Source organism: Haemorhous mexicanus (genome assembly GCF_027477595.1).
Source record: "Haemorhous mexicanus isolate bHaeMex1 chromosome 29 unlocalized genomic scaffold, bHaeMex1.pri scaffold_193_ctg1, whole genome shotgun sequence".
NCBI classification, from domain to species: domain Eukaryota; kingdom Metazoa; phylum Chordata; class Aves; order Passeriformes; family Fringillidae; genus Haemorhous; species Haemorhous mexicanus.
In genome coordinates this window covers 24,483-51,073 of record NW_026775981.1, presented here as the reverse complement: position 1 = coordinate 51,073, position 26,591 = coordinate 24,483, and the positions used below count along the sequence as shown (strand labels likewise).

The 26,591-nt window shown below is 50.7% G+C and overlaps 2 protein-coding genes across 6 annotated transcripts; one reads left to right on the top strand and one right to left on the bottom strand.

The window, feature by feature from the left end:
- Window positions 1–997: 997 nt before the first annotated feature.
- Window positions 998–18,024, bottom strand: SUGP2 (SURP and G-patch domain containing 2). The gene is made up of 9 exons (XM_059837310.1): window positions 17,720–18,024; window positions 15,099–16,769; window positions 12,929–13,046; window positions 9,692–10,686; window positions 9,518–9,649; window positions 8,080–8,191; window positions 6,326–6,816; window positions 2,100–2,164; window positions 998–1,138 (listed from the first exon to the last, which is right to left on the bottom strand). Exons 1-9 carry the CDS (start codon window positions 17,823–17,825, stop codon window positions 998–1,000), a joined length of 3,831 nt encoding a protein of 1,276 aa, XP_059693293.1. The 5' UTR covers window positions 17,826–18,024.
- Window positions 18,025–18,194: 170 nt separating this feature from the next.
- ARMC6 (armadillo repeat containing 6) lies at window positions 18,195–26,250 on the top strand. 5 transcript variants are annotated; one of them, XM_059837308.1, is made up of 8 exons: window positions 18,195–18,319; window positions 19,053–19,209; window positions 19,636–19,718; window positions 20,386–20,956; window positions 21,805–21,950; window positions 22,713–22,844; window positions 23,277–23,414; window positions 25,129–26,250. In XM_059837308.1, the coding sequence occupies exons 2-8, from the start codon at window positions 19,089–19,091 to the stop codon at window positions 25,339–25,341; spliced, it is 1,404 nt and encodes a 467-aa protein (XP_059693291.1). In that variant the 5' UTR covers window positions 18,195–18,319; window positions 19,053–19,088; the 3' UTR covers window positions 25,342–26,250. The 5 variants fall into 5 exon arrangements, with proteins under 5 accessions (XP_059693291.1, XP_059693292.1, XP_059693289.1 ...); XM_059837309.1 differs by having other exon boundaries at window positions 18,228–18,319; window positions 19,050–19,209; XM_059837306.1 differs by lacking the exon at window positions 18,195–18,319 and adding an exon at window positions 18,461–18,612.
- The last annotated feature ends 341 nt before the right edge of the window (window positions 26,251–26,591 follow it).

The following is a 26,591-nucleotide window of genomic DNA, read 5'->3' as shown; positions in this document are numbered from 1 at the left end:
CCTATTTCCCCCCATAAACCCCCATACTTTTCCCCCATAAACCCCCTATTTTCCCCCCATAAACCCCCATTTTCCCCCCATAAATCCCCATTTTTCCCCATAAACCCCCTATTTTCCCCCATAAATCCCCATTTTCCCCCCATAAATCCCCTATTTTCCCCATAAATCCCCCCATAAATCCCCTATTTTCCCCCCATAAACCCCCTATTTCCCCCCATAAACCCCCCATTTTTCCCCCCATAAATCCCCATTTTTCCCCCATAAACCCCCCTATTTTCCCCATTTCCCCCCCTAATTTCCCCCCATAAACCCCCATATTTTCCCCCCATAAATCCCCCATAAATCCCCCTATTTTCCCCCTATTTTCCCCCATTTCCCCCCTATTTTCCCCCCATAAACCCGCATACTTTCCCCCCATAAATCCCCCATTTTCCCCCCATAAATCCCCATTTTCCCCCATAAATCCCTATTTCCCCCATAAATCCCCTATTTTCCCCCATAAACCCCCCTATTTTCCCCCATAAATCCCCCTATTTTCCCCATAAATCCCCCCATAAATCCCTATTTTCCCCCCATAAACCCCGTAATTTCCCCCCATTAAACCCCCCTATTTTCCCCATTTCCCCCCCATTCCCCCCTATTTTCCCCCCATAAATCCCCTATTTTCCCCATTTCTCCCCCCATAAATCCCCTATTTTCCCCCTATTTTCCCCCATAAATCCCCCCATAAACCCCCCTATTTTCCCCCATAAATCCCCATTTTCCCCCATAAACCCCCCTATTTTTCCCCCATTTTCCCCCATAAATCCCCATTTTCCCCCCATAAATCCCCTATTTTCCCCCATAAATCCCCCCATAAATCCCCTATTTTCCCCCATTTCCCCCCCTATTTCCCCCCCTATTTTCCCCCATAAACCCCCCTATTTTCCCCCCATAAACCCCCTATTTTTCCCCCTATTTTCCCCATAAATCCCCATTTTCCCCCATAAATCCCCCCTTACAGGTGCAGGGGCTCTCGGATGCCGCGGCCGCGCGTGCCCAGGCCGTGCCCCTCCTGCCAGCCCATCCTCTGCAGCATCTGGAACCCCACGTTCCTGGGGCTCAGCCTCTTCTGGGGCACCTCCAGAGCCCTGGGCTTCTGCCAAAAATGGGGAAAAAAGGGCAAAAAATGGGCAAAAAAAATTAATATTTATTGGGGTGAAATGGGTGAAAAAATGTAACATTTATGAGGGTGAAATTCCCATCCTGACCGGTGTAAATTGAATTTTTTTAAAGGAAATTCCCTTTTTTAAAATGAATTTTTAAAGGAATTTTCTTTCATTTAAAGGAAGTTTTAAAGGATTTTTTTAAAAGGAATTTTTAAAAGGAATTTTTTTAAAGGAATTTTTTAGAAGGAATTTCCTGCCAGCATCTGAACCCCACGTTCCTGGGGCTCAGCCTCTTCTGGGGCACCTCCAGAGCCCTGGGCTTCTGCCAAAAATGGGGAAAAAGGGCAAAAAATGGGCAAAAAAAATTAATATTTATTGGGGTGAAATGGGTGAAAAAATGTAACATTTATGAGGGTGAAATTCCCATCCGGACCGGTGTAAATTGAATTTTTTTAAAGGAAATTCCCTTTTTTAAAATGAATTTTTAAAGGAATTTTCCTTCATTTAAAGGAAGTTTTAAAGGATTTTTTAAAGGAATTTCCTCTTTCAAAGAAAAGTTTCAAAGGAGTTTTTTAAAAAGAATTTTGTCCTTTTGAAAGGAATTTCCTTCTTTTCAAAGTGCTTTTAAAGGATTTTTTTTTTTAAAGTCATTTTCTTCTTTTAAAAGAGATTTTTAAAGGATTTTCCTTATTTTCAAGGGATTTTTTCAAAGGATTTTCCTTCCTTTAAATTATTTTTTTAAAGAATTTTCCTTCTATAGAGGAATTTTTAAAGGATTTTCCAGTTTTTCAAGAGATTTTTAAAGGAATTTCCTCACAATAATTTCCTCCTTTAAAAGGAATTTTAAAATACCTTTTTTTTTTAATCAATTTCCTTCTTTCCAGATTGGTTTTTTCCCCAATCATTTCTCATTTTTGGTTGGATTTTAGGGCAGAAATGTGAATTTTTTACCTTTTTTTTCTTTGTGACAGGGCAGCCCCGGGGTCTGTCATAAGCAATCCTGACAGGTTCATGCACTGCAAGGCAAAAAACCACAAAATTCAGCTGGAAATTCAAATTATTTTAGTAAAAAAATCAAATTTTTCCTCCAAACCACAGCTAAAAAATCCTCCAAAAAATTCCATTTCAAGCCTGGACCTAAAACAGAAGCAATAAGAAAAATTAGAGCAATAAAAAGGACCAGAATTAATAAAAAAATTCAATATATTCTCAATTTAATAGAAATATATTGGCCCATACATTATTTCTTCCGCTTCTCCTTTTAAAGTGAACTTTGTGCTCATTTTTATACCAAAAAATGCAATTTTTAAGTGACAAAATACCTAAAAAATGAGGATTTTTGCCAAATTCTCTTCTGAAATATTTTGCTGCCCACTGACCTTCGGGTTTTTCTATTCAGCTTCTCCTTTGTCACTTTAATAAGAATTTAAAGTGAATTTTGTGGTCATTTTTGTAGGTAAAATTGCAATTTTTTATGGAACAACACCTAAAAAAATGAGGATTTTTGCCCAAATTCTCTTTTATTTTGATATAAAAGTGAAATATTTTGGTGACCACTGCCCTTTGAGCTCAGATCCTTTTGGGGGCTGGGATCATCCCAGCCTTCAGGGACTTGGAGCTGAGTTTTGGATTAAATAATGCCATTTTTTAAGTGACAAAATATCTAAAAAATGGGGGATTTTTACACAAATCATCTTTATTTTATTATAAAATTTAACCATTTCACTGCCAACCCACCTGTGGGCTCCTGGATGAGGAAAATCCTTTCGGGGGGAAGGACCAGGCCCACCCTCAGGGACTTGGAGCTGAACTTTGCATTAAATAAGGCCATTTTTTAAGTGACAAAATACCTAAAAAAATTAGGATTTTTGCCCAAATTCTCCTTTATTTTGCAATAAAATTTAACCATTTCACTGCCAAGCCCACCTGTGGGCTCTTGGATGAGGAAAATCCTTTTGGGGGGAAGGACCAGGCCCACCCTCAGGGACTTGGAGCTGAACTTTGTCTTGGAGAAATGAACTTTTTTTAAGTGACAACATGCACAAAAATGGAGATTTTTACTCAAATCCTCTTTTATTTTACTATAAAATTTAACTATTTTGGTGCCTACTCATTTGGGCTCCTGGGTGAGGAAAATCCTTTCAGGGGCCGGGACCAGGCCCACCCTCAGGGACTTGGAGCTGAGTTTTGCATTACATGATGCCATTTTTTAAGTGACAAAATACCTAAAAAAATTAGGATTTTTGCCCAAATTCTCTTTTATTTTGCAATAAAATTTAACCATTTCACTGCCAACCCACCTGTGGGCTCCTGGATGAGGAAAATCCTTTTGGGGGGAAGGACCAGGCCCACCCTCAGGGACTTGGAGCTGAACTTTGTCTTGGAGAAATAAACTTTTTTTAAGTGACAACATGTACAAAAGTGGGGATTTTTACACAAATCCTCATTTTTTTTCTATAAAATTTAACTATTTGAGTGCCCACTCATTTGGGCTCCTGGATGAGGCAGATCCTTTAGGGGCTGGGATCAGGCCCACCCTCAGGGACTCGGAGTTGAGTTTTGGATTAAATGATGCCATTTTTTAAGTGACAAAATACCTAAAAAAATCAGGATTTTTGCCCAAATTCTCCTTTATTTTGCAATAAAATTTAACCATTTTAGTGCCAACGGAACCTGTGGGATCCTGGATGAGGCAGATCACTTCAGGGGCCGGGACCAGGCCCACCCTCAGGAAATTGGAACTGAACTTTGTCTTGGAGAAAATGAACTTTTTCTAAGTGCCAACATGCACAAAAATGGGGATTTTTACACAAATCCTCTTTTATTTTACTATAAAATTTAACTATTTTGGTGCCTACTCATTTGGGCTCCTGGATGAGGAAAATCCTTTCAGGGGCCGGGACCAGGCCCACCCTCAGGAAATTGGAACTGAACTTTGTCTTGGAGAAATGAACTTTTTTTAAGTGACAACATGTACAAAAATGGAGATTTTTACACAAATCCTCTTTTATTATACTATAAAATTTAACTATTTTGGTGCCTACTCATTCGGGCTCCTGGATGAGGCAGATCCTTTTGGGGGCCGGGATCAGGCCCACCCTCAGGGACTTGGAGCTGACCCGTTTGCATTAAACAAATACCATTTATTAAGTGACAATACACCTTAAAAAATGGGGATTTTTACTCAAATTCTCTTTTATTTCTGTATAAAAGTGAACTATTTCACTGCCAACCCACCTGTGGCTCCTGGATGAGGCAGATTCTTTTGGGCCGGGATCAGGCCCACCCTGAGGGACTTGGAGCTGACCCGTTTGCATTAAATAATGCCCTTTTAAAGCTACAACACCTAAAAAAAAATCAGGATTTTTTCCCAAATCCCCCTCTATTTTACTCTAAAATGTAACCATTTTGTTGCCCACTGACCTTTGGGCTCCTGGATGAGGCAGATCCTTTTGGGGGCTGGGATCAGGCCCACCCTCAGGGACTTGGAGCTGACCCTTTTGAAAGCAACAACACCTAAAAAAAGGGGATTTTTGCCCAAATTCCCTTTTTTTCCATACAGAATTTAACCATTTCGGTGCCCACTGACCTTTGGGCTCCTGGATGAGGCAGATCCTTTTGGGGGTCAGGATCAGGCCCACCCTCAGGGACTTGGAGCTGACCCGTTTGCATTAAATAATGCCCTTTTAAAGCTACAACACCTAAAAAAATCAGGATTTTTTCCCAAATCCCCCTCTATTTTACTCTAAAATTTAACCATTTCACTGCCCACTGACCTTTGGGCTCCTGGATGAGGCAGATCCTTTTGGGGGCCAGGATCAGGCCCGCCCTCAGGGACTTGGAGCTGACCCTTTTGAAAGCAACAACACCTAAAAAAAGGGGATTTTTGCCCAAATTCCCTTTTTTCCATACAGAATTTAACCATTTCGGTGCCCACTGACCTTTGGGCTCCTGGATGAGGCAGATCCTTTTGGGGGCCGGGATCAGGCCCACCCTCAGGGACTTGAAGCTGACCCGTTTGCATTAAACAATTACCATTTATCATTTATTAAGTGACAATACACCTAAAAAAATGGGGATTTTTACTCAAATCCTCTTTTATTTCTGCATAAAAGTGAACTATTTCACTGCCAACCCACCTGTGGGCTCCTGGATGAGGGAGATCCTTTTGGGGGCCAGGATCAGGCCCGCCCTCAGGGACTTGGAGCTGACCCTTTTGAAAGCAACAACACCTAAAAAAAGGGGATTTTTGCCCAAATTCCCTTTTTTTCCATACAGAATTTAACCATTTCGGTGCCCACTGACCTTTGGGCTCCTGGATGAGGCAGATCCTTTTGGGGGCCAGGATCAGGCCCGCCCTCAGGGACTTGGAGCTGACCCTTTTGAAAGCAACAACACCTAAAAAAAGGGGATTTTTGCCCAAATTCCCTTTTTTTCCATACAGAATTTAACCATTTTGTTGCCCACTGACCTTTGGGCTCCTGGATGAGGGAGATCCTTTTGGGGGCCGGGATCAGGCCCACCCTCAGGGACTTGGAGCTGACGCGTTTGCATTAAATAATGCCCTTTTAAAGCTACAACACCTAAAAAAATCAGGATTTTTTCCCAAATCCCCCTCTATTTTACTCTAAAATTTAACCATTTTGGTGCCCACTGACCTTTGGGCTCCTGGATGAGGCAGATCCTTTTGGGGGCCAGGATCAGGCCCACCCTCAGGGACTTGGAGCTGACCCTTTTGAAAGCAACAACACCTAAAAAAAGGGGATTTTTGCCCAAATTCCCTTTTTTTCCATACAGAATGTAACCATTTCGGTGCCCACTGACCTTTGGGCTCCTGGATGAGGCAGATCCTTTTGGGGGCCGGGATCAGGCCCGCCCTCAGGGACTTGGAGCTGACCCGTTTGCATTAAATAATGCTCTTTTAAAGCTACAACACCTAAAAAAATCAGGATTTTTTCCCAAATCCCCCTCTATTTTACTCTAAAATTTAACCATTTCACTGCCCACTGACCTTTGGGCTCCTGGATGAGGCAGATCCTTTTGGGGGCCAGGATCAGGCCCACCCTCAGGGACTTGGAGCTGACCCTTTTGAAAGCAAAAACACCTAAAAAAAGGGGATTTTTGCCCAAATTCTCTTTTTTTCCATACAGAATTTAACCATTTCGGTGCCCACTGACCTTTGGGCTCCTGGATGAGGCAGATCCTTTTGGGGGCCGGGATCAGGCCCACCCTCAGGGACTTGGAGCTGACCCGTTTGCGGGGGAAGCGCGCGCCGGGGCCCGGGCCGGGGGGTGCCTGTGTCGACAGATTTGGGACAGCGCCGTCAGAGGGGCTGGAGAGCTGCACTTCACCTCCTGACACCTCCTCTCCTGCCATGGACACCACATCTTCCTCTAGCTTTGTCACCCTTCTACCTGCTGCCACGTCCTCCTCATCATCCTCATCCTCCTCATCAGCTTGGGAGGGTTCAAACTCAGCTTCTTCTTCCTCTTCTTCTTCTTCTTCTTCTTCCTCCTCCTCTTCCTCCTCGTCCTCCTCAGTGTCCAGGGCTGTCCCTGCAGCTCTGGCAGCTTCTGCAGCCTCGGGGCTGAAGGTGATGGAGGGACAGAGCTCCAGGACTTTCATGCGGTAGAATTTGAAGGCAGGGCTGGTTTGGTCCTGCAGGAACCTGGGGTGAGGAAATGGGAGGTGAAGAATGAAAATGAGGGGGAAAAAGGGGAAAAGTGAGGGGGAAAAAGGGTGAAAATGAGGGGGAAAAAGGGGAAAAGTGAGGGGGGAAAAAGGGGAAAAGTGAGGGGGAAAAAGGGGAAAAGTGAGGGGGGAAAAAGGGGAAAAGTGAGGGGGAAAAAGGGGAAAAGTGAGGGGGAAAAAGGGGAAAAGTGAGGGGGAAAAAGGGTGAAAATGAGGGGGGAAAAGGGTGAAAATGAGGGGGGAAAAGGGTGAAAATGAGGGGGGAAAAGGGTGAAAATGAGGGGGGAAAAGGGTGAAAATGAGGGGGGAAAAGGGTGAAAATGAGGGGGGAAAAGGGTGAAAATGAGGGGGGAAAAGGGTGAAAATGAGGGGGGAAAAGGGTGAAAAGTGAGGGGGGAAAAGGGTGAAAAGTGAGGGGGGAAAAGGGGTGAAAAGTGAGAGGGGAAAGGGGTGAAAATGCAGGGGGGGATAAGGGGAAAAGTGCAGGGGAATAAAGGTAAAAATGCAGGGGAAATAAGGTCAAAAAGCCAGAGAAATAAGGTGAAAAATCAAGTGGAAACAGGATCAAAAATGCAGGGGAAATAAGGGTAAAAATGGTGGGAGATAAGGGTAAAAGTGAAGGGGGGATAAAGTCAGAAAGCCAGAGAAACACTATCAAAAATCCAGGGAAGATAAGGTCAAAAATGAAGGGGAAAATAAGGTCGAAAATGCAGGGGAATATGGTCAAAGTCCAGGGGAAATAAGGTCCAAAATGCAAGGAAAACAAGGTCAAAAATCCAGAGGTAATAAGGTCAAAAGTCCAGGGTAAAATAAGGTCAAAAAGCCAGAGAAATAAGGTGAAAAATCTAGGGAAAATAAGGTCAAAAATGCAGGGGAAATATGGTCAAAGTCCAGGGGAAACAAGGTCAAAAATCGAAGGAAAACAAGGTCCAAAAGCCAGGGGAAATAAGGTCAAAAATCCAGAGAAATCAGGTCCAAAATCCAAGGAAATGAAGGTCAAATGAATTCATTGGAATCATGTTGAAAATTCCCAATTCCAGGGCTCAGGCTGGTGATTAGGCACAAAAATAAATCAAGTTGCTACTCAGAATTCAATATATTTATGCATAAATGGTTTTATTTTCTGAGATATCTCAGATATTCACCAGGAATGCAGGTGCTGGAGGATTGCTGAGTTCCTAAATCACCAAATGCAGGGGTTGGAGCAGGCATGGGAGGGAGGGAAGGAGCAGGGACTCACCAGAGCTCGGGGTTATCTGCACTGTTGTCAATGCTGAACTGCTCAATCTCTGGCCCTACCTGAGCCACAAACCTGGCCAGCTTCTCTGCAGTCTCCATGGTTTTGGCATCCACTGCAAGGAGCAAAAATGTCCTGGTGAGAAAGGGCAGGAGGCTGAGAGCTTCAAAATTCAGCAGCACAGAAATGGGGTTGGGGTTTCCAGCAGGAATTCCTTTTGTGGATTGCAGGAGAAATTTGTTGGGTTTTTTTTTCTGGACACAATTTAACATTCCCAATCTAACCCCTGCTAGTTTTTCCTGCACACAATTGAATATTCCCAAAATTCCTGTTTGTTTTCCCCTGCTCTAATTTCAATTCCCAATCTAACCCCTGTTTGCTTTTCCTGGATATAATTCAAAATTCCCAATCTAACCCCTGTTTGTTTTCCTGCTATAATTTCAATTCCCAATCTAACCCATTTGTTTTTCTGCTATCATTTAAAATTTCAAACCCCAAATCAGGGCAGCTGAGAACTACCCACTCCACAAATTCAGAATTAATAAATCCTGTTTGGGGTTTCCAGCAGGAATTCCTTTTGTGGACTGCAGGAGAAATTTGGGGTTTTTTTTCTGGACACAATTTAACATTCCCAATCTAACCCCTGCTAGTTTTTCCTGCACACAATTGAATATTCCCAAAATTCCTGTTTGTTTTCCCTGCTCTAATTTCAATTCCCAATCTAACCCCTGTTTGTTTTTCCTGGTTGTAATTTAAAATTCCCAATCTAACCCCATTTTATTTCCCCTGCTATAATTTCAATTCCCAATCTAACCTCTGTTTGTTTCTCCTGGTTGTAATTTAACATTCCCAATCTAACCCCATTTTATTTTCCCTGGATATAATTTAAAATTCCCACTCTAACCCCATTTTATTTCCCCTGCTATAATTTCAATTCCCAATCTAACCCCTGTTTGTTTCTCCTGGTTGTAATTTAAAATTCCCACTCTAACCCCATTTTATTTTCCCTGCTATAATTTCAATTCCCACTCTAACCCCATTTTATTTTCCCTGGATATAATTTAAAATTCCCAGTCTAACCCCATTTTATTTTCCCTGGATATAATTTAAAATTCCCAGTCTAACCCCATTTTATTTTCCCTGGATATAATTTCAAATTCCCACTCTAACCCCATTTTATTTTCCCTGATATAATTTCAAATTCCCACTCTAACCCCATTATATTTTCCCTGATATAATTTCAAATTCCCACTCTAACCCCATTTTATTTTCCCTGGATATAATTTCAAATTCCTACTCTAACCCCATTATATTTTCCCTGATATAATTTAAATTTCCCACTCTAACCCCATTTTATTTTCCCTGGATATAATTTAAATTTCCCACTCCAACCCCATTTTATTTTCCCTGGATACAATTCCAATTCCCAAGCCCCACTCACCATCAGCAAACTGCGATCCCAGTGCTGGCAGGAGCTCAGGATCTGCTGCCAAACCCTCAGGGTCTGCTCTTCTCTCTGCTGCCACGGGCACCTGGGAGCTGCTGCTGGCACCTTGGGGGGCAGAGCTGGCACCTTGGGGGGCAGAGCTGGCACCTTGGGGGGCAGAGCTGGCACCCAGGCCAGGCTCTGCACCAGGAACCTTCTGGTCTGGCTGCTCCAGCCCTGTGCCAGCTGGCACATTTTGGTCTGGCTGCTCCAGCCCTGTGCCAGCTGCCAGATTCTGGTCTGGGTGTTTCACTCCTGTGCCAGCTGGGAGGTTTTGGTCTGGATGTTTCACTCCTGTGCCAGCTGCCAGATTCTGGTCTGGCTGTTTCATTCCTGTGCCAGCTGGGAGACTTTTGTCTGGCTCTTCCAGCCCTGTGCCAGCTGCCACATTTTGGTCTGGCTGTTTCATTCCTGTGCCAGCTGGGGGATTTTTCTCTGAGTGTTTTAGCACTGTGCCAGCTGCCAGATTTTGGTCTGGGTGTTCCAGCCCTGTGCCAGCTGCCAGATTCTGATCTGGCTGTTTCACTCCTGTGCCAGCTGGGAGGTTTTGGTCAGGGTGTTTCATTCCTGTGCCAGCTGGGAGACTTTTGTCTGAGTGTTCCAGCCCTGTGCCAGCTGCAAGGTTTTGGTGTGGCTGTTTCATTCCTGTGCCAGCTGCCAGATTCTGGTCTGCCTGCTCCAGCCCTGTGCCAGCTGGGAGATTTTTGTCTGAGTGTTTCATTCCTGTGCCAGCTGGGAGATTCTGATCTGGCTGCTCCAGCCCTGTGCCAGGGTTTCTGTCTGGCTGTTTCACTCCTGTGCCAGCTGCCAGATTTTGGTCTGGCTGTTTCACTCCTGTGCCAGCTGCAAGGTTTCTGTCTGGCTGTTTCACTCCTGTGCCAGCTGACAGCAGGGTCTGGGTGCCAGTGCTTGCCCTCCTCACCTTCCTGGCACGGGCAGGGACAAGCCCAGGTTTTTTTTTCCTCTTGAAAAGTCTCCTTTTGATGCTGGCCACCCTCCTGGCATAGAGCATGGCCCTCAGGGACTCTGGGGCTGCTGCCTCCCCTGCCAGGCTGCTCCTCTGCACCTCAGACAGCCTCAGCCTGTAGTACTTGTACTCCAGGCTGTCCTCCTCGGAAAGGAACCTGAGAAACACAGGAAAAAAGGAAAAATCTGATTAAAATTTCAATATTGACAGCCTCAGCCTGTAGTATTTGTACTCCAGGCTGTCCTCCTCAGACAGGAACCTGAGAAACACAGGAAAAAAGGAAAAATCTGATTAAAATCTCAATATTTACAGCCTCAGCCTGTGGTATTTGTACTCCAGGCTCTCCTCCTCAGAAAGGAACCTGAGAAACACAGGAAAAGGAAAAAAATCAGCTGAAAATCTCAATATTGACAGCCTCAGCCTGTGGTATTTGTACTCCAGGCTCTCCTCCTCAGAAAGGAACCTGAGAAACACAGGAAAAAAGGAAAAATCTGATTAAAATTTCAATATTGACAGCCTCAGCCTGTGGTATTTGTACTCCAGGCTGTCCTTGTCACACAGGAACCTGAGAAACACAGGAAGAAAAGGAGAAATCTGATTAAAATCTCAATTTTTACAGCCTCAGCCTGTGGTATTTGTACTCCAGGCTGTCCTTGTCACACAGGGACCTGAGAAACACAGGAAAAAAGGAGAAATCTGATTAAAATCTCAATTTTTACAGCCTCAGTCCAAGATTTGTACTCCTCCTCACACAGGAACCTGAGAAACACAGGAAAAAAAACGAGAAATCAGCTGAAAATTTCAATATTGACAGCCTCAGCCTGTGGTATTTGTACTCCAGGCTGTCCTCCTCGGAAAGGAACCTGAGAAACACAGGAAAAAAGGAAAAATCTGATTAAAATCTCAGTTTTTACAGCCTCAGTCCAAGATTTGTGGTCTTCATCACACAGGAACCTGAGAAACACAGGAAAAAAGGAGAAATCAGCTGAAAATCTCAATTTTTACAGCCTCAGCCTGTGGTATTTGTACTCCAGGCTGTCCTCCTCAGAAAGGAACCTGAGAAACACAGTAAGAAAAGGAGAAATCTGATTAAAATCTCCATTTTTACAACCTCAGTCCAAGATTTGTACTCCTCCTCACACAGGAACCTGAGAAACACAGGAAAAAAGGAGAAATCTGATTAAAATCTCAATTTTTACAGCCTCAGCCTGTAGTACTTGTACTCCAGGCTGTCCTTGTCACACAGGAACCTGAGAAACACAGGAAAAAAAAGGAGAAATCTGATTAAAATCTCAATTTTTACAGCCTCAGTCCAAGATTTGTACTCCTCATCACACAGGAACCTGAGAAACACAGAAAAAAAAGGAAAAACCTGATTAAAATCTCAATTTTTACAGCCTCAGCCTGTAGTACTTGTACTCCAGGCTGTCCTCCTCAGAAAGGAACCTGAGAAACACAGAAAAAGGAAAAATCTGAATAAAATCTCAATATTTACAGCTCCAGTTTAAGATGTGTACTCTTCATCACACAGGAACCTGAGAAACACAGGAAAAAAGGAGAAATCTGATTAAAATCTCAATTTTTACAGCCTCAGCCTGTGGTATTTGTACTCCAGGCTGTCCTTGTCACACAGGAACCTGAGAAACACAGGAAAAAAGGAGAAATCTGATTAAAATCTCCATTTTTGCAACCTCAGTCCAAGATTTGTACTCCTCCTCACACAGGAACCTGAGAAAAACAGGAAAAAAAAGGAGAAATCTGATTAAAATCTCCATTTTTACAACCTCAGCCTGTGGTATTTGCATTCCTTGTCACACAGGAACCTGAGAAAGACAGAAAAAGGAGAAATCTGCTGAAAATCTCCATTTTTGAAGTGAAAGCCCCTGAGCCTCCCAGTTTGTTCATTTTTCCAGGTGTTCAGCATGAGGCTGAGCAGGTTTTTCTGGGATCAAGGGAAGAAATCATTGACAGGAATTCATCAGCTCCCCCTTTTTCCAACATTTTCCCTGGAATTCTAAACCCTGGGGCTTTGCTGGGTGTCTCCATCAGCTGGATTTGCTCCTAAAATGCAAATTCCTTTGAAAAACCTTGAATTTGGAGCATTATTGGCACATCAAAAGCAACAACACAAACACCAGGATCATTTCCAGGGATAATTAACACCAGGAAAACATTTCCCCCCTAAAAATAAAAAGAAACAAAATTTTAAAAACCTTAAAAAAATTTAAAAAAAAATCTAAATAATTTTTTAAAAAACTAAATATTAAAAAAAAAAACTAAAATAAAAACTAATAAAAAATTTAAAAAAAATACACAGCAGGCTTTGATCATTCCCATTGAATGAAGGGAAGGTTTAATTAATTTAATGCAAATTTGCCAGGCAGTTCCCACACACCCACCAATATTCAGGAGAGTTTTTCTGGGCATTCCTGTCCTTGGCAGACAAAGTTCCTGCCACGATGCTGCTCACCAGCTGCTCAATTGTTTCCAGAACCTTCCTGTCAGCTCGTTGGGGGGCTGTGGGGAGAAATAAATCCCATTAAATACCCCCAAAAATAGATAAATATAAAATAAATATAGATATAAATCCCCCCAAAAAAATCCCAAACTTTATTATTTATTAAAAACACATCCACAGCCATCCCAGGCAAGTGGAATAATCTGTAAAAAGGCAATTTTTAATGCAGCCAAGGGAGATTTTGTGGAAAATCAGTTTATTTAAATGCTGCTCTGAAGGGCTGGGTGAGAAATTTTCAACCATTTGGTGCCAGTGCTGCAAAAGCTCCCTGAGAAAGGAGCTGAGGCTCAAGAAAAAAAACAGGTTTTTAGGGAAAAAACCAGGATGAATTAGGAAAAACCAGGATGAATTAGGAAAAACCAGGATGAATTAGGAAAAAAACCAGGATGAATTAGGAAAAAACTGGATGAATTAGGAAAAAAACATGAATTAAAAACGTTTTAGGCAGGAGGAAGCACTGGCCCAGCTCAGGGATGGGATTTGAACATCTCCAAGGAAATGCACCTGGATCTGATCAAAGCGTGATGGTGACATCCCCACATTTGCATATATGCAAATATTTACTCTGCAGTTAAGGCAGTTCCAGGTTGGTCCTGGTTTCCCTGCCTTGAGGGGGTGAAAATCTTGGATTTAAGAGAGAAAGAGAAGGAAGGACAGGATTGCAGCACAGCAACTGCCACAGACTCCCTGCTGGGATTTACCTGGAATTCCATCCCTGACTGGGACTCACCTGGAATTGCAGCCCTGAGTGGGACTCACCTGGAATTGCAGCCCTGAGTGGGATTCATCTGGAATTCCAGCCCTGACTGGGACTCACCTGGAATTCCAGCCCTGGCTGGGACTCACCTGGAATTCCAGCCCTGGCTGGGATTCACCTGGAATTCCCTCCCTGGCTGGGACTCACCTGGAATTCCAGCCCTGACTGGGACTCACCTGGAATTCCAGCTCTGAGTGGGATTCACCTGGAATTCCAGCTCTGAGTGGGATTCACCTGGAATTCCAGCTCTGAGTGGGATTCACCTGGAATTGCAGCCCTGACTGGGGTTCACCTGGAATTCCAGCCCTGACTGGGACTCACCTGGAATTGCAGCCCTGAGTGGGACTCACCTGGAATTGCAGCCCTGAGTGGGACTCACCTGGAATTCCAGCCCTGAGTGGGACTCACCTGGAATTCCAGCCCTGACTGGGACTCACCTGGAATTCCAGCCCTGACTGGGACTCACCTGGAATTCCAGCCCTGACTGGGATTCACCTGGAATTCCCTCCCTGATTTGGACTCATCTGGAATTCCAGCTCTGAGTGGGATTCACCTGGAATTCCAGCCCTGCTCCAGTTCTGACTGGGATTCACCTGGAATTCCAGCCCTGCTCCAGTTCTGACTGGGATTCACCTGGAATTCCAGTCCTGCTCCAGTTCTGACTGGGATTTACCTGGAATTCCATCCCTGAGTGGGATTCACCTGGAATTCCATCCCTGATTTGGATTCACCTGGAATTCCCTCCCTGCTCCAGTTCTGAGTGGAATTCTCCTGGAATTCCCTCCCTGAGTAGGATTCACCTGGAATTCCAACCCTGACTGGGACTCATCTGGAATTCCAGCCCTGCTCCAGTTCTGAGTGGGATTCACCTGGAATTCCAGCCCTGAGTAGGATTCTCCTGGAATTCCCTCCCTGACTGGGACTCATCTAGAATTCCATCCCTGCTCCAGTTCTGACTGGGATTCACCTGGAATTCCAACCCTGAGTGGGATTTACCTGGAATTCCATCTCTGATTTGGACTCACCTGGAACTCCCTCCCTGAGTGGGACTCACCTGGAATTCCCTCCCTGACTGGGATTCACCTGGAATTCTATCCCTGAGTAGGATTCACATGGAATTCCATCCCTGAGTGGGATTTACCTGGAATTCCCTCCCTGATTTGGATTCACCTGGAATTCCATCTCTGATTTGGACTCACCTGGAATTCCCTCCCTGACTGGGATTCACCTGGAATTGCCAGAGTCAGGAATTCCTGACCTCAGCAAAGCACAGAAATTCCCCCCACCCTGTTACCTGTGGGCTCGGGGGAGGCTGTCTGGAGCTGCTCCCCGGATCCTGCCTCTGCCTTCTTCATCTGGATGGGGTAGCCACTCTTCTCCAGCCAAGCCTTCAGGTTCTCGATGTACTCCCTCCCAAAGAGCGTGGAGTCATCGAAGTTGGGGAAGGCCGTGGGTGCTGGGGCCATCTCCTGCAGCCCCACGGCCTCCAGGATTTTCTCCTGCCTGAAAACAGAGGCCAGGGCAAAGGTCTGGCCCAGCAGAGCCAGGGATTTCCTGCACAGGGACACGGTGGTCTCGAAGGCGTTGGCCATCTCCCTGGGGTTGCCGAAGCCGTTGGTTTTGAGGCTCAGCTCGTAGGCGTTGCAGGCCATCAGCAGAGGGGTCACCCCCTTGAGCAGGCGGTCCTGGAGCCTCATGATGTATTTATCAAAAGGTTTGATGATCTCAAAGAAGCAATTCTTGGTTTTCACCGCCCCCTTGTCCAGCAGCATGTTCAAGAACTCGTTGTCCACCTTGGGGGTTTTCAGGGCGGCGTGCTGCAGGCTCTTGATGGTGAAGAAGCAATAATCTCTGTGCTCTGGCCTCAGGGAGCACTTGAAGGAGGCCAACATCTTGGCACAGGTCTCGGTCTCCAGCTCGAAGAGGGCCCCGAAGAGCCGCGAGAACTCGGCGTCGTTTCTGACGGCGTGGAACCCGGCCCACTTGATGATCTCCATGCCGAAGGTGGAGAAAATGTCAGATTTATCCACCAGGTCGAAGTTGAGGTTCCTGAAGACGTGGGCGGGTTTTGGCAGCCTCAGGATGGCTCTCTGGGCTGCCACGGGGTGCGGGGGCAGCTTGGGGCTGGGGCGCTGCTGGAGGGGCACCGGCCTCTGCTCGGGGTGCTCGGTGACTTCCAGAGGCTGCTCCAGAGCTTTGGGATCCAGGCCTAGCTGTGCTTTCTTCACATTCCACTTCTTCAGGGGGCTTTTGAGGTCTCCTTTGAACACCTTGGCTTTCAGCACCCCCCTGGTGAGGCGTTTCCCCCTGAGCGCTCTCCCCCTGCCCACTCCTCCCCTGCGCAGCGCCGCCCGGAACTCGCCATCCTCCGCCTCGTACTCCTGATCCTCCACGCTGCCATACTCCTCCTCCTCCAGCAGCCCGGGAGACCTAAAATCCCCCAAAAGCTCCGAGGAGCCAAACCCCGCTCCGTGCTGCCCGCCAGCTTCCCAGCAATCCGAGGGGCCATAATCCTGCTGCTGCCCGTACTCCCGGTCCCGCTGGCCGTACTCCCGGTGCTGCTGCCCGTACTCCCGGCCGTGGGGAGCAGGGTGCTGCCCAAATTCCCTGCCTGGGGCAGCTGCACGGCCAAATTTCCTGTAATCCTGGCCGAATTCCCGCTCCCGGGGCGCAGGGCGGGAGAAACGTCCGTGGAAATAATTCTCCTTGCGGAGCAGGGGGCTGCCGGCGCGGTAGGAAGGGCCGGGGTAATCCTCCCCAGGGTAGTTCTCCCCAGGGTAATCCTCCCCAGGATAATCCTCCCCGGGGTAATTCTCCCCAGGATAATCCTCCCCGGGGTAATTCTCCCCAGGATAATCCTCCCCAGGCTCCTGGCTCCAGTCCTCGTGCTGGCAGTTGGCGTGAGGGAAGCGCCCGTCGGGCTGGAAGCTCTCGTTGTAGCGGGGCCGGGGCAGCCGGGAGGGAGCTGGGCAGAGAAATGAAATTAGAGGGTGAAAAGAGTCAACACGGGGAGATTTCTCAAGGAAATCCACATCAGCACATTCCCATCCCCATATTCCAATCCCTAAATTCAAGAGCTCAAGTTCTCCTCCAAATCAAATTTTTCTTTGCTCGTCGCTGTCTCAAGACTTGATCTTCTACCTGAGGCATAAAAATCACCAGAACTCTGAACTTTTAGCTTTCCCAGAACTTATAAATTGTCAAAGATCCCCAAGACCAGCAATTCCAAGCTTTGGCCAATCTCCAGCTTGCCACCCAGACCAGAATTCCCATTCCACAGCTGGACACAAACTTGGATTTGACACAAACTCAACCACAATCCTCTCATTACTGCAGGAAATTCTCATTATCCAAGACCCTTGTTCCCCAATCCCAGAAGTTCAATTCAGAAAGTAAAGAACACTTGGAAAAAAAAAAAATAGAAGTGTTTAATGGAAATGATTTCTTCAAGGCTCATGTAACTCTAAAAATAACAGAGTTCATTTTAAAGCTCACCCAAGTGTCTTGATGGACATTTTACATCCCAAATTCGGGAACCACATTTTGTGTTATGTTCATGAGGTCAATGCCCTGCTTTGAGCTTTTTTCCCCCAAAAATAACACCAAGCACGAAGACCCAAAGGCTTTCAGGGCACTCCTACATTTATTTAACTTCTCAGCCATCACCAGAATTCCATCCTGCAGCACCGGCCCTGGAGACCCGCCTGGAACCGGACCCGCTCTGCCATGCTGAAGTCAATTCCTTTGTCTCAATTCCCATTTTTTCCCCCCCGTTACGGTGCCCAGCTGTTCTCCTGCCTCTTCCATAAAAACGGATGTGGAAAAACACCGGCGCCAGGCCAATAAATAAATTAATTAATAAATCAATAAATGGCAGGCGCTGCCAGGCTGCTCCCGCCATCCCGCTCCTCCTACCTGGGAAACGATGGGCCGGGTCTCCCGCGGCACCGCTCCGGTACCGCTTCACCTTGTCCTGCACCACGGCCTCGAACGTGTCGCGGGTGATCCTCCGAGAGGCCATCTTCCCCTCACGGCACCGGAGCACGGCCTGCCGCGGGCCCGGGCTCCCGCCGCGGCCTGAGGGGAAGCGCAGCCTGAGGGGAGCCTCGCGCTTCCCCGCCGCCGCCCCCCGCGCAGCGCCGGGAGGAGGAACCGGAGCCGGAGCCCGAGCCCGGCCCGCCCTCACCGAGGCGGCCTTGCGCCGCCGCCGCCTCCCGCCACACCGGAGCCTCACGCTGGCCACGCCCCCTTCGCCGGTAGACACGCCCCTCCCGCTGATGGCCACGCCCCTCCCGCCGCTCCCGGGGCTCACGGAGACCGCGGGTGGTCACGCCCTTTTCTAGGCCACGCCCCACATCGGTATAACCACGCCTTCTCCTTCACACGGACCACGCCTCCTCACGCGTTAACCACGCCCCGTATCCCGCCCCCTCCCGCCGCGCCTGCGCTGCGCGGAGCCGCCTCATCCCCTGCCGGCGGGCGCGGGGCGGTACTAACGGTGCGGGCGCGCTGCCGGTAAGCGGGACGGGGGCGAGGGGAGCGGCCCGCGGCCTCCCGCTCTGAGGGAGCCGCCGCTGCCCTGAGGGCGCGCCCGGGCACGCCGCGCCAACTGCGCGTGCGTGGGAGCGATCGGGCGCGGGAGCGGCGCGCGTGCGCGTTGCCGTCCCCGTGCGTTCTTTTTCGCTCGGCGTGAGGGCGAGCGGTGCGAATTTGGGCCGCGGCGCATGCGCAGAGAGCGCGTACGGCGGCCGAGTGGGGCCGTCCCGCCCTCGCCTTTTGTCCGGCGGGGGCGGCCGGCGGGAGCCCAGGTGGGTCGTGAGGGGCAGCGGGGCCGCGGGTGCGTCCCGGAGCTCCCCCGGCACCGCCGCCTTCCTTCGGGGCCCTCTCCGCGTCTCTGGCAGCTGCGGGCTGGCTGAGGGGTGTGGGATGCTCCGGGGGAAGCGGGGCAGGGCGGGCTGAGGGCCGGGGCCGTGAGCGGGCGCGGTGCCCTCAGTGCTGCAGCGAGAGCCCCGTCACGGTGATAGCTCCGAAACCCCATGGAAATCCGGGAATGCTGCTGAAATATCTCCTTAGCCTTCTTCCCTACCGTGTTTTCCCCATTAAATAAAACACCGGCCGTGCCTTTGAGCGGGTATCTTTGATTCAGAGTTCTGAGCCTTTGTCTCGGGGAAGAGCCAGCCCCTCGCTCGGGCTCTGCTGGGCATTGGAAAGGTTTTGCACCGAAACGAGCTGTGCCCTCTGTCAGCAGCAGCACACGGAGGTGGATCCAGCCCGTCCCGGCACCATGGGCTCCAAGCAGATCGCCCAGGAGACGTTTGATGATGCGGTGCAGGAGAACATCACCGAGTTCGAGATGGAGCCCGAGGAGGCTGTGAGAGAAGCCGTGCTGCAGTTCGAGTCCCAAGGTACCGTGCACTCTGCAGGCTGGGCTCTTACAAATCCTCAGGGGTTAAAGGAGTCCTGCAGGCAAAGGTGAGTCCTGCAGCATTGGAAAGGAGCCTTTGTGAAGTGGAACAGAGACACCATTAATGCTGACCTGGTTTTCTGGATTAATTATGACTGCAAAACTGCTTAGAGGGAAGCTGGAGGGCAAAATTTGGTCAGTGAAATTAAATTCCTTCTTTTTTCCCCCCTCTACTGACATCTAGCTTTGTTCCATGCAGAATCTGACCTTACAGTCAGAATTGAACATTTCAGCATCTTTACAAGTTCATCTTTGTTCTCTGTGGTTACCTTGGCAGCTTTTCACTAGAACTGCAACTAACACTGTTTATTTGACTCTAATTATCCTGGAACCAGTATTAAACTTGGTTTTCTTTCCCTCTTTTTAGGTGTGGACCTGAGCAATATTGTGAAAGCTGTGAGACCTCCTGCCTCTGAGAACGGGCAGAGGCAAAAGCACCAAATCCTGCTGGTAGGAGCACAAGTGGCTGCTCTCTCTCTCAGGGTTATATAAGAATAATAATAATATTATAAATACTAGGCCAACCTCTGCCTCTGCCCCATTTCTCTGGGAGCTCTTCAGGCAGTTAATCCCATTTCTTCTGCAAATATTAAACATTCCAAGAGCTCCTTGCCCTTTGCAGGGAAGGCTCTGTGTAGGTGAGGTGGGGTCAGGCTCTGCTCCCGGGGCAGGACGGGAGGGAACAGCCTCAAGGTGTGCCAGGGGAGGCTCAGGTGGGACATCAGGAGGGATTTCCTCACGGGAAGGGTGGTCAGGGCTGCCCAGGGAGGTTTGGGGTGCCCATCCCTGGAGGTGTCCCTTGGGTGACGGGATGTGGCTCTGGGCTGGGGACAAGGTGGGGATCAGCCCCACTCACCCCAGGTGGCTCCAAGCTCTGTCCAGCATGGCTGTGGACACTTCCAGAGCTGGGATGAGCTGGTTGGACCCAGTTCAGCTGGTGCTGGTGCCCAGTGGTGGCACAGGAAGCCCCTGTCCCTCCAGGGCTTGTGTGCACGAATCCCAATCGCCATCACCGCCGCTCCCATCACCCCAAACCGATTTCCAGCCTCAAACCACCCCCCTTGCTGCTCCTCCTGCACGCCTCAGGTGCAGCACTAACCCTGGGTGTGTCCCTCAGACCCTGGAGAGCCTGAGCAGAGCCGTGGCAGAGCAGGACGTGGCCCAGCTGCCCCAGGAGCTGTCGGCCTTCGCGGTGCAGTGCAAGGAGCAGCTCGCCTTCCGCTACCTGGCCGGCCGCAACGGCGCCTACCCCGCCGTGCTCTCTGCCTGCCAGCTGGCTGCAGGGGACAGGGATCTGCTGCTGCAGGCCTTCTGCACGCTGGCTGCCCTGCTGGATGGCCAGCCAGACCTGCTGGACGCCGCGGGGCAGGAGCTGCTGCTGCGGAGCCTGCGGGAGCGGCGCGAGGACGCCGAGGTGACGCTGGCCGGGATCCGCTGCGTGCGCCACGCCTGCCTCAAGCACGAGCACAACAGGCAGGCCTTTGTCAAGGGGGGCGTCCTCCCCGTGCTCACCGGGGCCATCACCCAGCACGGCAGCAGTGCTGAGCTGGTCAGGACGGCAGCCTCGGCCCTCAGGGTCATGACGTTCGACGATGACATCCGTGTGCCCTTCGGTCACGCCCACGACCACGCCAAGATGATCGTGCTGGAGAACGATGGGCTGAGAGTCCTCATTGAGGCTGCAAAAGGTAAAATGGACCCTGGGGGTGTTGATCGTGGTGGGGAAGCACCTGGGATTTCTTCTCACTGTCTCCGGAATCACTTGTGGTTTCTTCTGTCACTGTCTCAGGAATTATTTGTGATTTCTTCTCTCACTGTCTCAGGAATTATTTGTGATTTCTTCTCTCACTGTCTCAGGAATTATTTGTGATTTCTTCTTTCACTGTCTCAGGAATCACTTGTAACTTCTTCTCAGGAATCACTCATGATTTCTTCTCTCATTGTCTGATTTCTTCTCTCACTGTCTCAGGAATCACTTGTGGTTTCTTCTCAGGAATCACTCGTGATTTCTTCTCTCATTGTCTCAGGAATCACTCATGATTTCTTCTCTCATTGTCTGATTTCTTCTCTGTCTCAGGAATCACTTGTGGTTCCTTCTCAGGAATCCCTTCTGATTTCTTCTCTCACTGTCTCAGGAATCACTTGTGGTTCCTTCTCAGGAATCTCTTCTGATTTCTTCTCCCATTGTCTGATTTCTCCTCTCATTGTCATATCCTGGAGCTCCTCGGAGGTGATTCAGGAATTTGTCACTCACACGGGGTTTAGTTCTATCCATGAAATGTGCCCTGAGAGAACCAGAAAGTGCCACCGTGGTGCTGCTGGTCACCTGTGCAGCAGTGAGATGATCAGAGCAGTTTTTCAGTGAATTTGGGAAGTGTTTTACAGGTTTAGGGCCCTCTTGTCTCTGCTCAGCTGCTTCTTGCCCAGAGAAGACATTGTGAACAGAGTGAGAATAGATAAAACAGAATGTTTCCTGTGTAACTAATCCAAGTAAATTAATTGTTCAGTAGTGACTCCATCCCTCTCTCCTCTGCAGCCTTCAGGGATAACTCCGGGGTTCTCAGCGAGCTCTGTGCCACCCTCTCCCGCCTCTCGGTCAGGAACGAGTTCTGCCAGGAAATCGTGGACCTGGGGGGCTTAAATTTCATGGTGACGCTGCTGGCTGACTGCATGGAGCACCCTGTGAGCAGAGGGAAGGGTTTGGGGTGGGCTGGGGGAGCGCCTCATCCTCAGCAGGGGGTTCCTGTCCGTGAGGGAGCCTTAGCCTGGGCTCTTTCCTGAGTTCCCCAGAGGGAGGAGGAGTGATGAATCTGCCTCCATGTTCTCAGAAGGCTAATTTGTTATTTCATGATCTATATTGTGTTGAAGAATGCTGTGCTAAAACTGTTCTGAGGAGTAGAGAAGGGATACAGACAGAAGGCTGCAAAGAATGAGAATGAAAACTCATCACTCCTTCCAGAGTCTGACACAGCCTGACCATGACTGGCCATTAAGTGAAACACTTCACATGAAACCAATCAAACAATCTCCAAAGCAGCAGAACACAGGAGAAGCAATCAGAAAATTATTGTTTCCTTTTTCTCTGAGGCTTCTCAGCTGCCCAGGAGAAGAAATCCTGGCGAAGGGATTTTTCTGGAAGAGATCACAGTGACACTCTGCCTGCTCCCAGAGGAGCTGAATGGTTGGTTTTCCACCAAAAAGAGCTTTTAAACAAAGCATTTAGGTGCTCAACTCCCAGAGGCTGGTGTCTGATTTTTAAGCCTCGCTGATGGTCTGGCAGAAGCTTCCAAGGTCCCTTGTGCAGCAAGGAGGTGACTGAGGGCAGAGTTTTTGGAGCTGATGCTTGCCACAGCCATTTTCCTGGAACGGGGGATGTTGTGCTTTGCTTTCTGAGCTCTCCAGCTGCCTGTGCTGCTCTCTGAGCTGCTGTTTCCCCACGGGCAGGACGTGGTGAAGCAGGTGCTCAGCGCCATCCGCGCCGTGGCCGGCAACGACGACGTCAAAGACGCCATCGTGGACGCCGGGGCCACCGAGCTCATCGTGCTGGCCATCAGCCACCACCTGGGCAACCCTCAGGTACCCCCCAGGGCCTTGGGGGTTCCCTCTGGGGTGGGGATGGAGCTGAGCTGGAGCTGCAGGATGTGTGTGTGCAGCTGAGCTGTGGATAAACCTCCAGAGCTCGGCTGTGGCGTCCAATGTTTGTGTGAATTTAGGGGTTTTCCACCTTGTAGTGTTTTATTTTTCTCATTCCTGACTCAGATGGATAGTGGGGATGGTGTTTTACACCTCTGGTGTGTAAAACCCAGAATGATGAAGGTTGGAAACATCTCTAAGATCATAATTCCAACCCTCGCCTTGCTTTACGTGCCAGAGCAGCAGGACGCCGCAGCAGGAAAAACTTCAAAACAATAAAACCACTCCAAGAGTGCCATAACAGGACAGCAAGCCCACTTTTCTCTGGCTGCAGGGCAGGTCTGCAGGCAGTGAGCGTGTCCCTGTGTGTTGCAGATCTGTGAGCAGGGCTGTGCAGCCCTGTGCATGCTGGCCCTGCGCAAGCCCGAGAACTGCAGCGTCATCATGGAGGGCGGCGGGGCCCTGGCAGCCGTGCAGGCCATGAAGGCTCACCCACGAGAGGTGGCTGTGCAGGTAGGACAGGCAGGGCTGTTCCCCTGAGCCCTGGGCTTGCCTCAGAAATCCCCTGAGCCCTGGGCTTGCCTCAGAAATCCCCTGAGCCCTGGGCTTGCCTGCAAAACCCAGGGATCCCTGGGCTTGCCTGTAAAACTCACTGATCCCGTGGCTTCCCTGCAGACCCCAGTGACCCTTGGGCTTCCCTCAGAAATCCACTGACCACCCTCAGACCCCAGTGACCCCTGGGCTTCCCTACCAACCCCAGTGCCCCCCATGGCTCCCACTGACCCCTGTGGCTCCCTGCAACCCCCAGTGCCCCCCATGGCTCCTTGTGCCTCCCATGACTCCCTGCAGACCCCTGTGGTTCCCTGCAGCCCCCCATGGCCCCCAGTGACCCCCATGGCTCCCTGCAGCCCCCAGTGACCCCATGGCTTCCCTACCAACCCCAGTGACCCCTGTGGCTCCCTGCAGCCCCCTGTGCCCCCCATGGCTCCCTGTGCCTCCCATGGCTTCTCTACCAACCCCAGAGACCCCCATGGGTCCCTGCAGCCCCTAGTGACCCCCATGATTCCCTCTGACCCCCTGTGCCCCCCATGGCTCCCTGCAGCCCCCAGTGACCCCGTGCCACCCCGTGCCACCCCGTGTCCCCAGAAGCAGGCGTGCATGCTGATCCGGAACCTGGTGGCGCGCAGCCGGGAGCTGTGCAGGACCCCAGTGATCCCCATGGCTCCCTGCAGCCCCTTGTGCCCCCATGGCTCCCTGCAGCCCCCAGTGACCCCGTGCCACCCCGTGTCCCCAGAAGCAGGCGTGCATGCTGATCCGGAACCTGGTGGCGCGCAGCCAAGAGCTGTGCAGGACCCCAGTGATCCCCCTGGTTCCCTCTGACCCCCTGTGCCCCCCAGTGCCCCCTGCAGCCCCCAGTGACCCCCATGGCCCACTGTGTCCCCAGAAGCAGGCGTGCATGCTGATCCGGAACCTGGTGGCGCGCAGCCGGGAGCTCTGCGGGACCCCAGTGACCCCCGTGGTTCCCTCTGACCCCCAGTGCCCCCTGCAGCCCCCTGTGCCCCCCATGGCTCCCTGCAGCCCCCAGTGACCCCATGGCCCCCCGTGTCCCCAGAAGCAGGCGTGCATGCTGATCCGGAACCTGGTGGCGCGCAGCCGGGAGCTGTGCAGGACCCCAGTGATCCCCATGGTTCCCTCTGACCCCCAGTGCCCCCCATGGCTCCCTGCAGCCCCCAGTGACCCCGTGCCACCCTGTGTCCCCAGAAGCAGGCGTGCATGCCGATCCGGAACCTGGTGGCGCGCAGCCAAGAGCTGTGCAGGACCCCAGTGACCCCCGTGGTTCCCTCTGACCCCCAGTGCCCCCTGCAACCCCCAGTGCCCCCCATGGCTCCCTGCAGCCCCCAGTGACCCCATGGCCCCCTGTGTCCCCAGAAGCAGGCGTGCATGCTGATCCGGAACCTGGTGGCGCGCAGCCGGGAGCTCTGCGGGACCCCAGTGACCCCCGTGATTCCCTCTGACCCCCAGTGCCCCCCATGGCTCCCTGCAGCCCCCGGTGACCCCGTGCCACCCTGTGTCCCCAGAAGCAGGCGTGCATGCTGATCCGGAACCTGGTGGCGCGCAGCCGGGAGCTGTGCGGGCCCCCAGTGATCCCCATGGCTCCCTGCAGCCCCCTGTGCCCCCCATGGCTCCCTGCAGCCCCCAGTGACCCCGTGCCACCCTGTGTCCCCAGAAGCAGGCGTGCATGCTGATCCGGAACCTGGTGGCGCGCAGCCGGGAGCTCTGCGGGCCCATCCTGGCCCTGGGGGCCGAGGTGCTGATCGCCGAGGCACGCGCCGCCCACCGCGACTGCGACGACGTGGCCAGGGCTGCCCTCAGGGACCTGGGCTGCAAGGTGGAGCTGCGGGAGCTCTGGACGGGCCAGAAGGGGAGCCTGGCTCAGTGAAGCCTCCTGTGGGCGAGCAGGGAAGATCCAAAGCGTCCGAGCCCCCGGAGCCCGGCGGGAGGCGGCGTTGGATGGTCCCGGCCGGAGCGCCCGGAGCAAAGCCGGGCTCGGGAGGCTGCAGGGAACTTTGATCTGGGGAGCTGCAGCTGAAACGGCTTTCTGCATTCACAGCCTGCCAACCAGCTCTGTGTAGTGATCATTGCCTGGATCATCTCACGGCTGAGGATGATCTGCTCCCCCCTGGTGTGCGGGACGGGGCTGTTCTCGCTGCTCTGGTGCGTGGGGACAGCAGGGCTGGCTCTGGCCTGCCCGGTTTGGCTGCTGGTTCCCAGCTGTGCCCCTGCTCAGGGGCTGCCTGAGGAGGAATCCCAGCGTTTGTGGATGTGCTCTCTCTGTCCCGTTGCCCTGTTCTTTTATTGCTGACCCCACTCTCGTGTCGCTGCTTTGTTTGGGATTTTTCTGCCAGCCTAATGTTTTAAACAAAAACAAAAAAACCCACAAAAAATACAAAAAAAAAAGAAAGAAAAAAAAAAGGCCAAGTAAGGATTTGGGATAATATCCAAAGGAACTGTTGGCATCCAGGAGGAAAGTTCACGTTCTCCCTCAGTGAGAGGAGCAGGGCAGGGACTGGCAGTGGGGGTGGGAATTCCAAAGTGCCACTGGGAATCCCGAGCTTTGTCACCTCCTAGCTCTGCCCTGCATCCAGGAACGCTTGGGCCAAGAACCTCACGGACTGAGGCCGAGCTGTGGATTTGTGGGCCAGGCAGGCTCTGAAGGCTGAGTTAAGGCTTTTGTGCCAGCCCCGCTCTGGGGCCGAGCCCTCCTGCGCCGCTGCCAGTTTTGTGCGTGGATGTTTTTAATGTGATACCCTCTGTACAAATGGTGACCTTATAAAACACACAAACCTTCCAGGGGTCTTTGTGGAATCTTTTTTTATTTTTTTGTGTGGCAGGAAAAGCGAGGTGCTGGGAGGTGCCTCAGTGCTGAGTTGGGAGTGAAGGCTCGTGCAGCCCCGCTGTACATCGCAAAGGTCAGGGTGTTCTGCAAAGCTCCCTCCTCCCCTCGAGCAGGAGGAGAGGCTGCAGGGCTTGGGGCACTGCTCCGACCCCGGCCCGGCTGGAAGAGCCCCCAGAGTGGGCAAGAGCTGGGGAGAAGGTGCAGAACGATGAGAACGGAGGGCAGCGGGTTCGGTGCAGCCCGGGGCTCCCGAGCTTTGCCTCCCTGCTGGCTTTGGGGTGGGGAAAGCAGCC

Coding starts and splice junctions, on each gene's coding strand:
- SUGP2 (XM_059837310.1), bottom strand. CDS start 17,825: ATGGCCTCTCGGAGGATCACCCGCGACACGTTCGAGGCCGTGGTGCAG. Junction 9,650..9,691: donor TGGTGCAGAGCCTGGCCTGG/GTGCCAGCTCTG, acceptor CTGCCCCCCAAG/GTGCCAGCTCTGCCCCCCAA. Junction 1,139..2,099: donor CTGTCACAAAGAAAAAAAAG/GTAAAAAATTCA, acceptor CATTTTTGGCAG/AAGCCCAGGGCTCTGGAGGT.
- ARMC6 (XM_059837305.1), top strand. CDS start 18,529: ATGCGCAGAGAGCGCGTACGGCGGCCGAGTGGGGCCGTCCCGCCCTCG. Junction 22,845..23,276: donor ACCACCTGGGCAACCCTCAG/GTACCCCCCAGG, acceptor TGTGTGTTGCAG/ATCTGTGAGCAGGGCTGTGC. Junction 23,415..25,128: donor CACGAGAGGTGGCTGTGCAG/GTAGGACAGGCA, acceptor CTGTGTCCCCAG/AAGCAGGCGTGCATGCTGAT.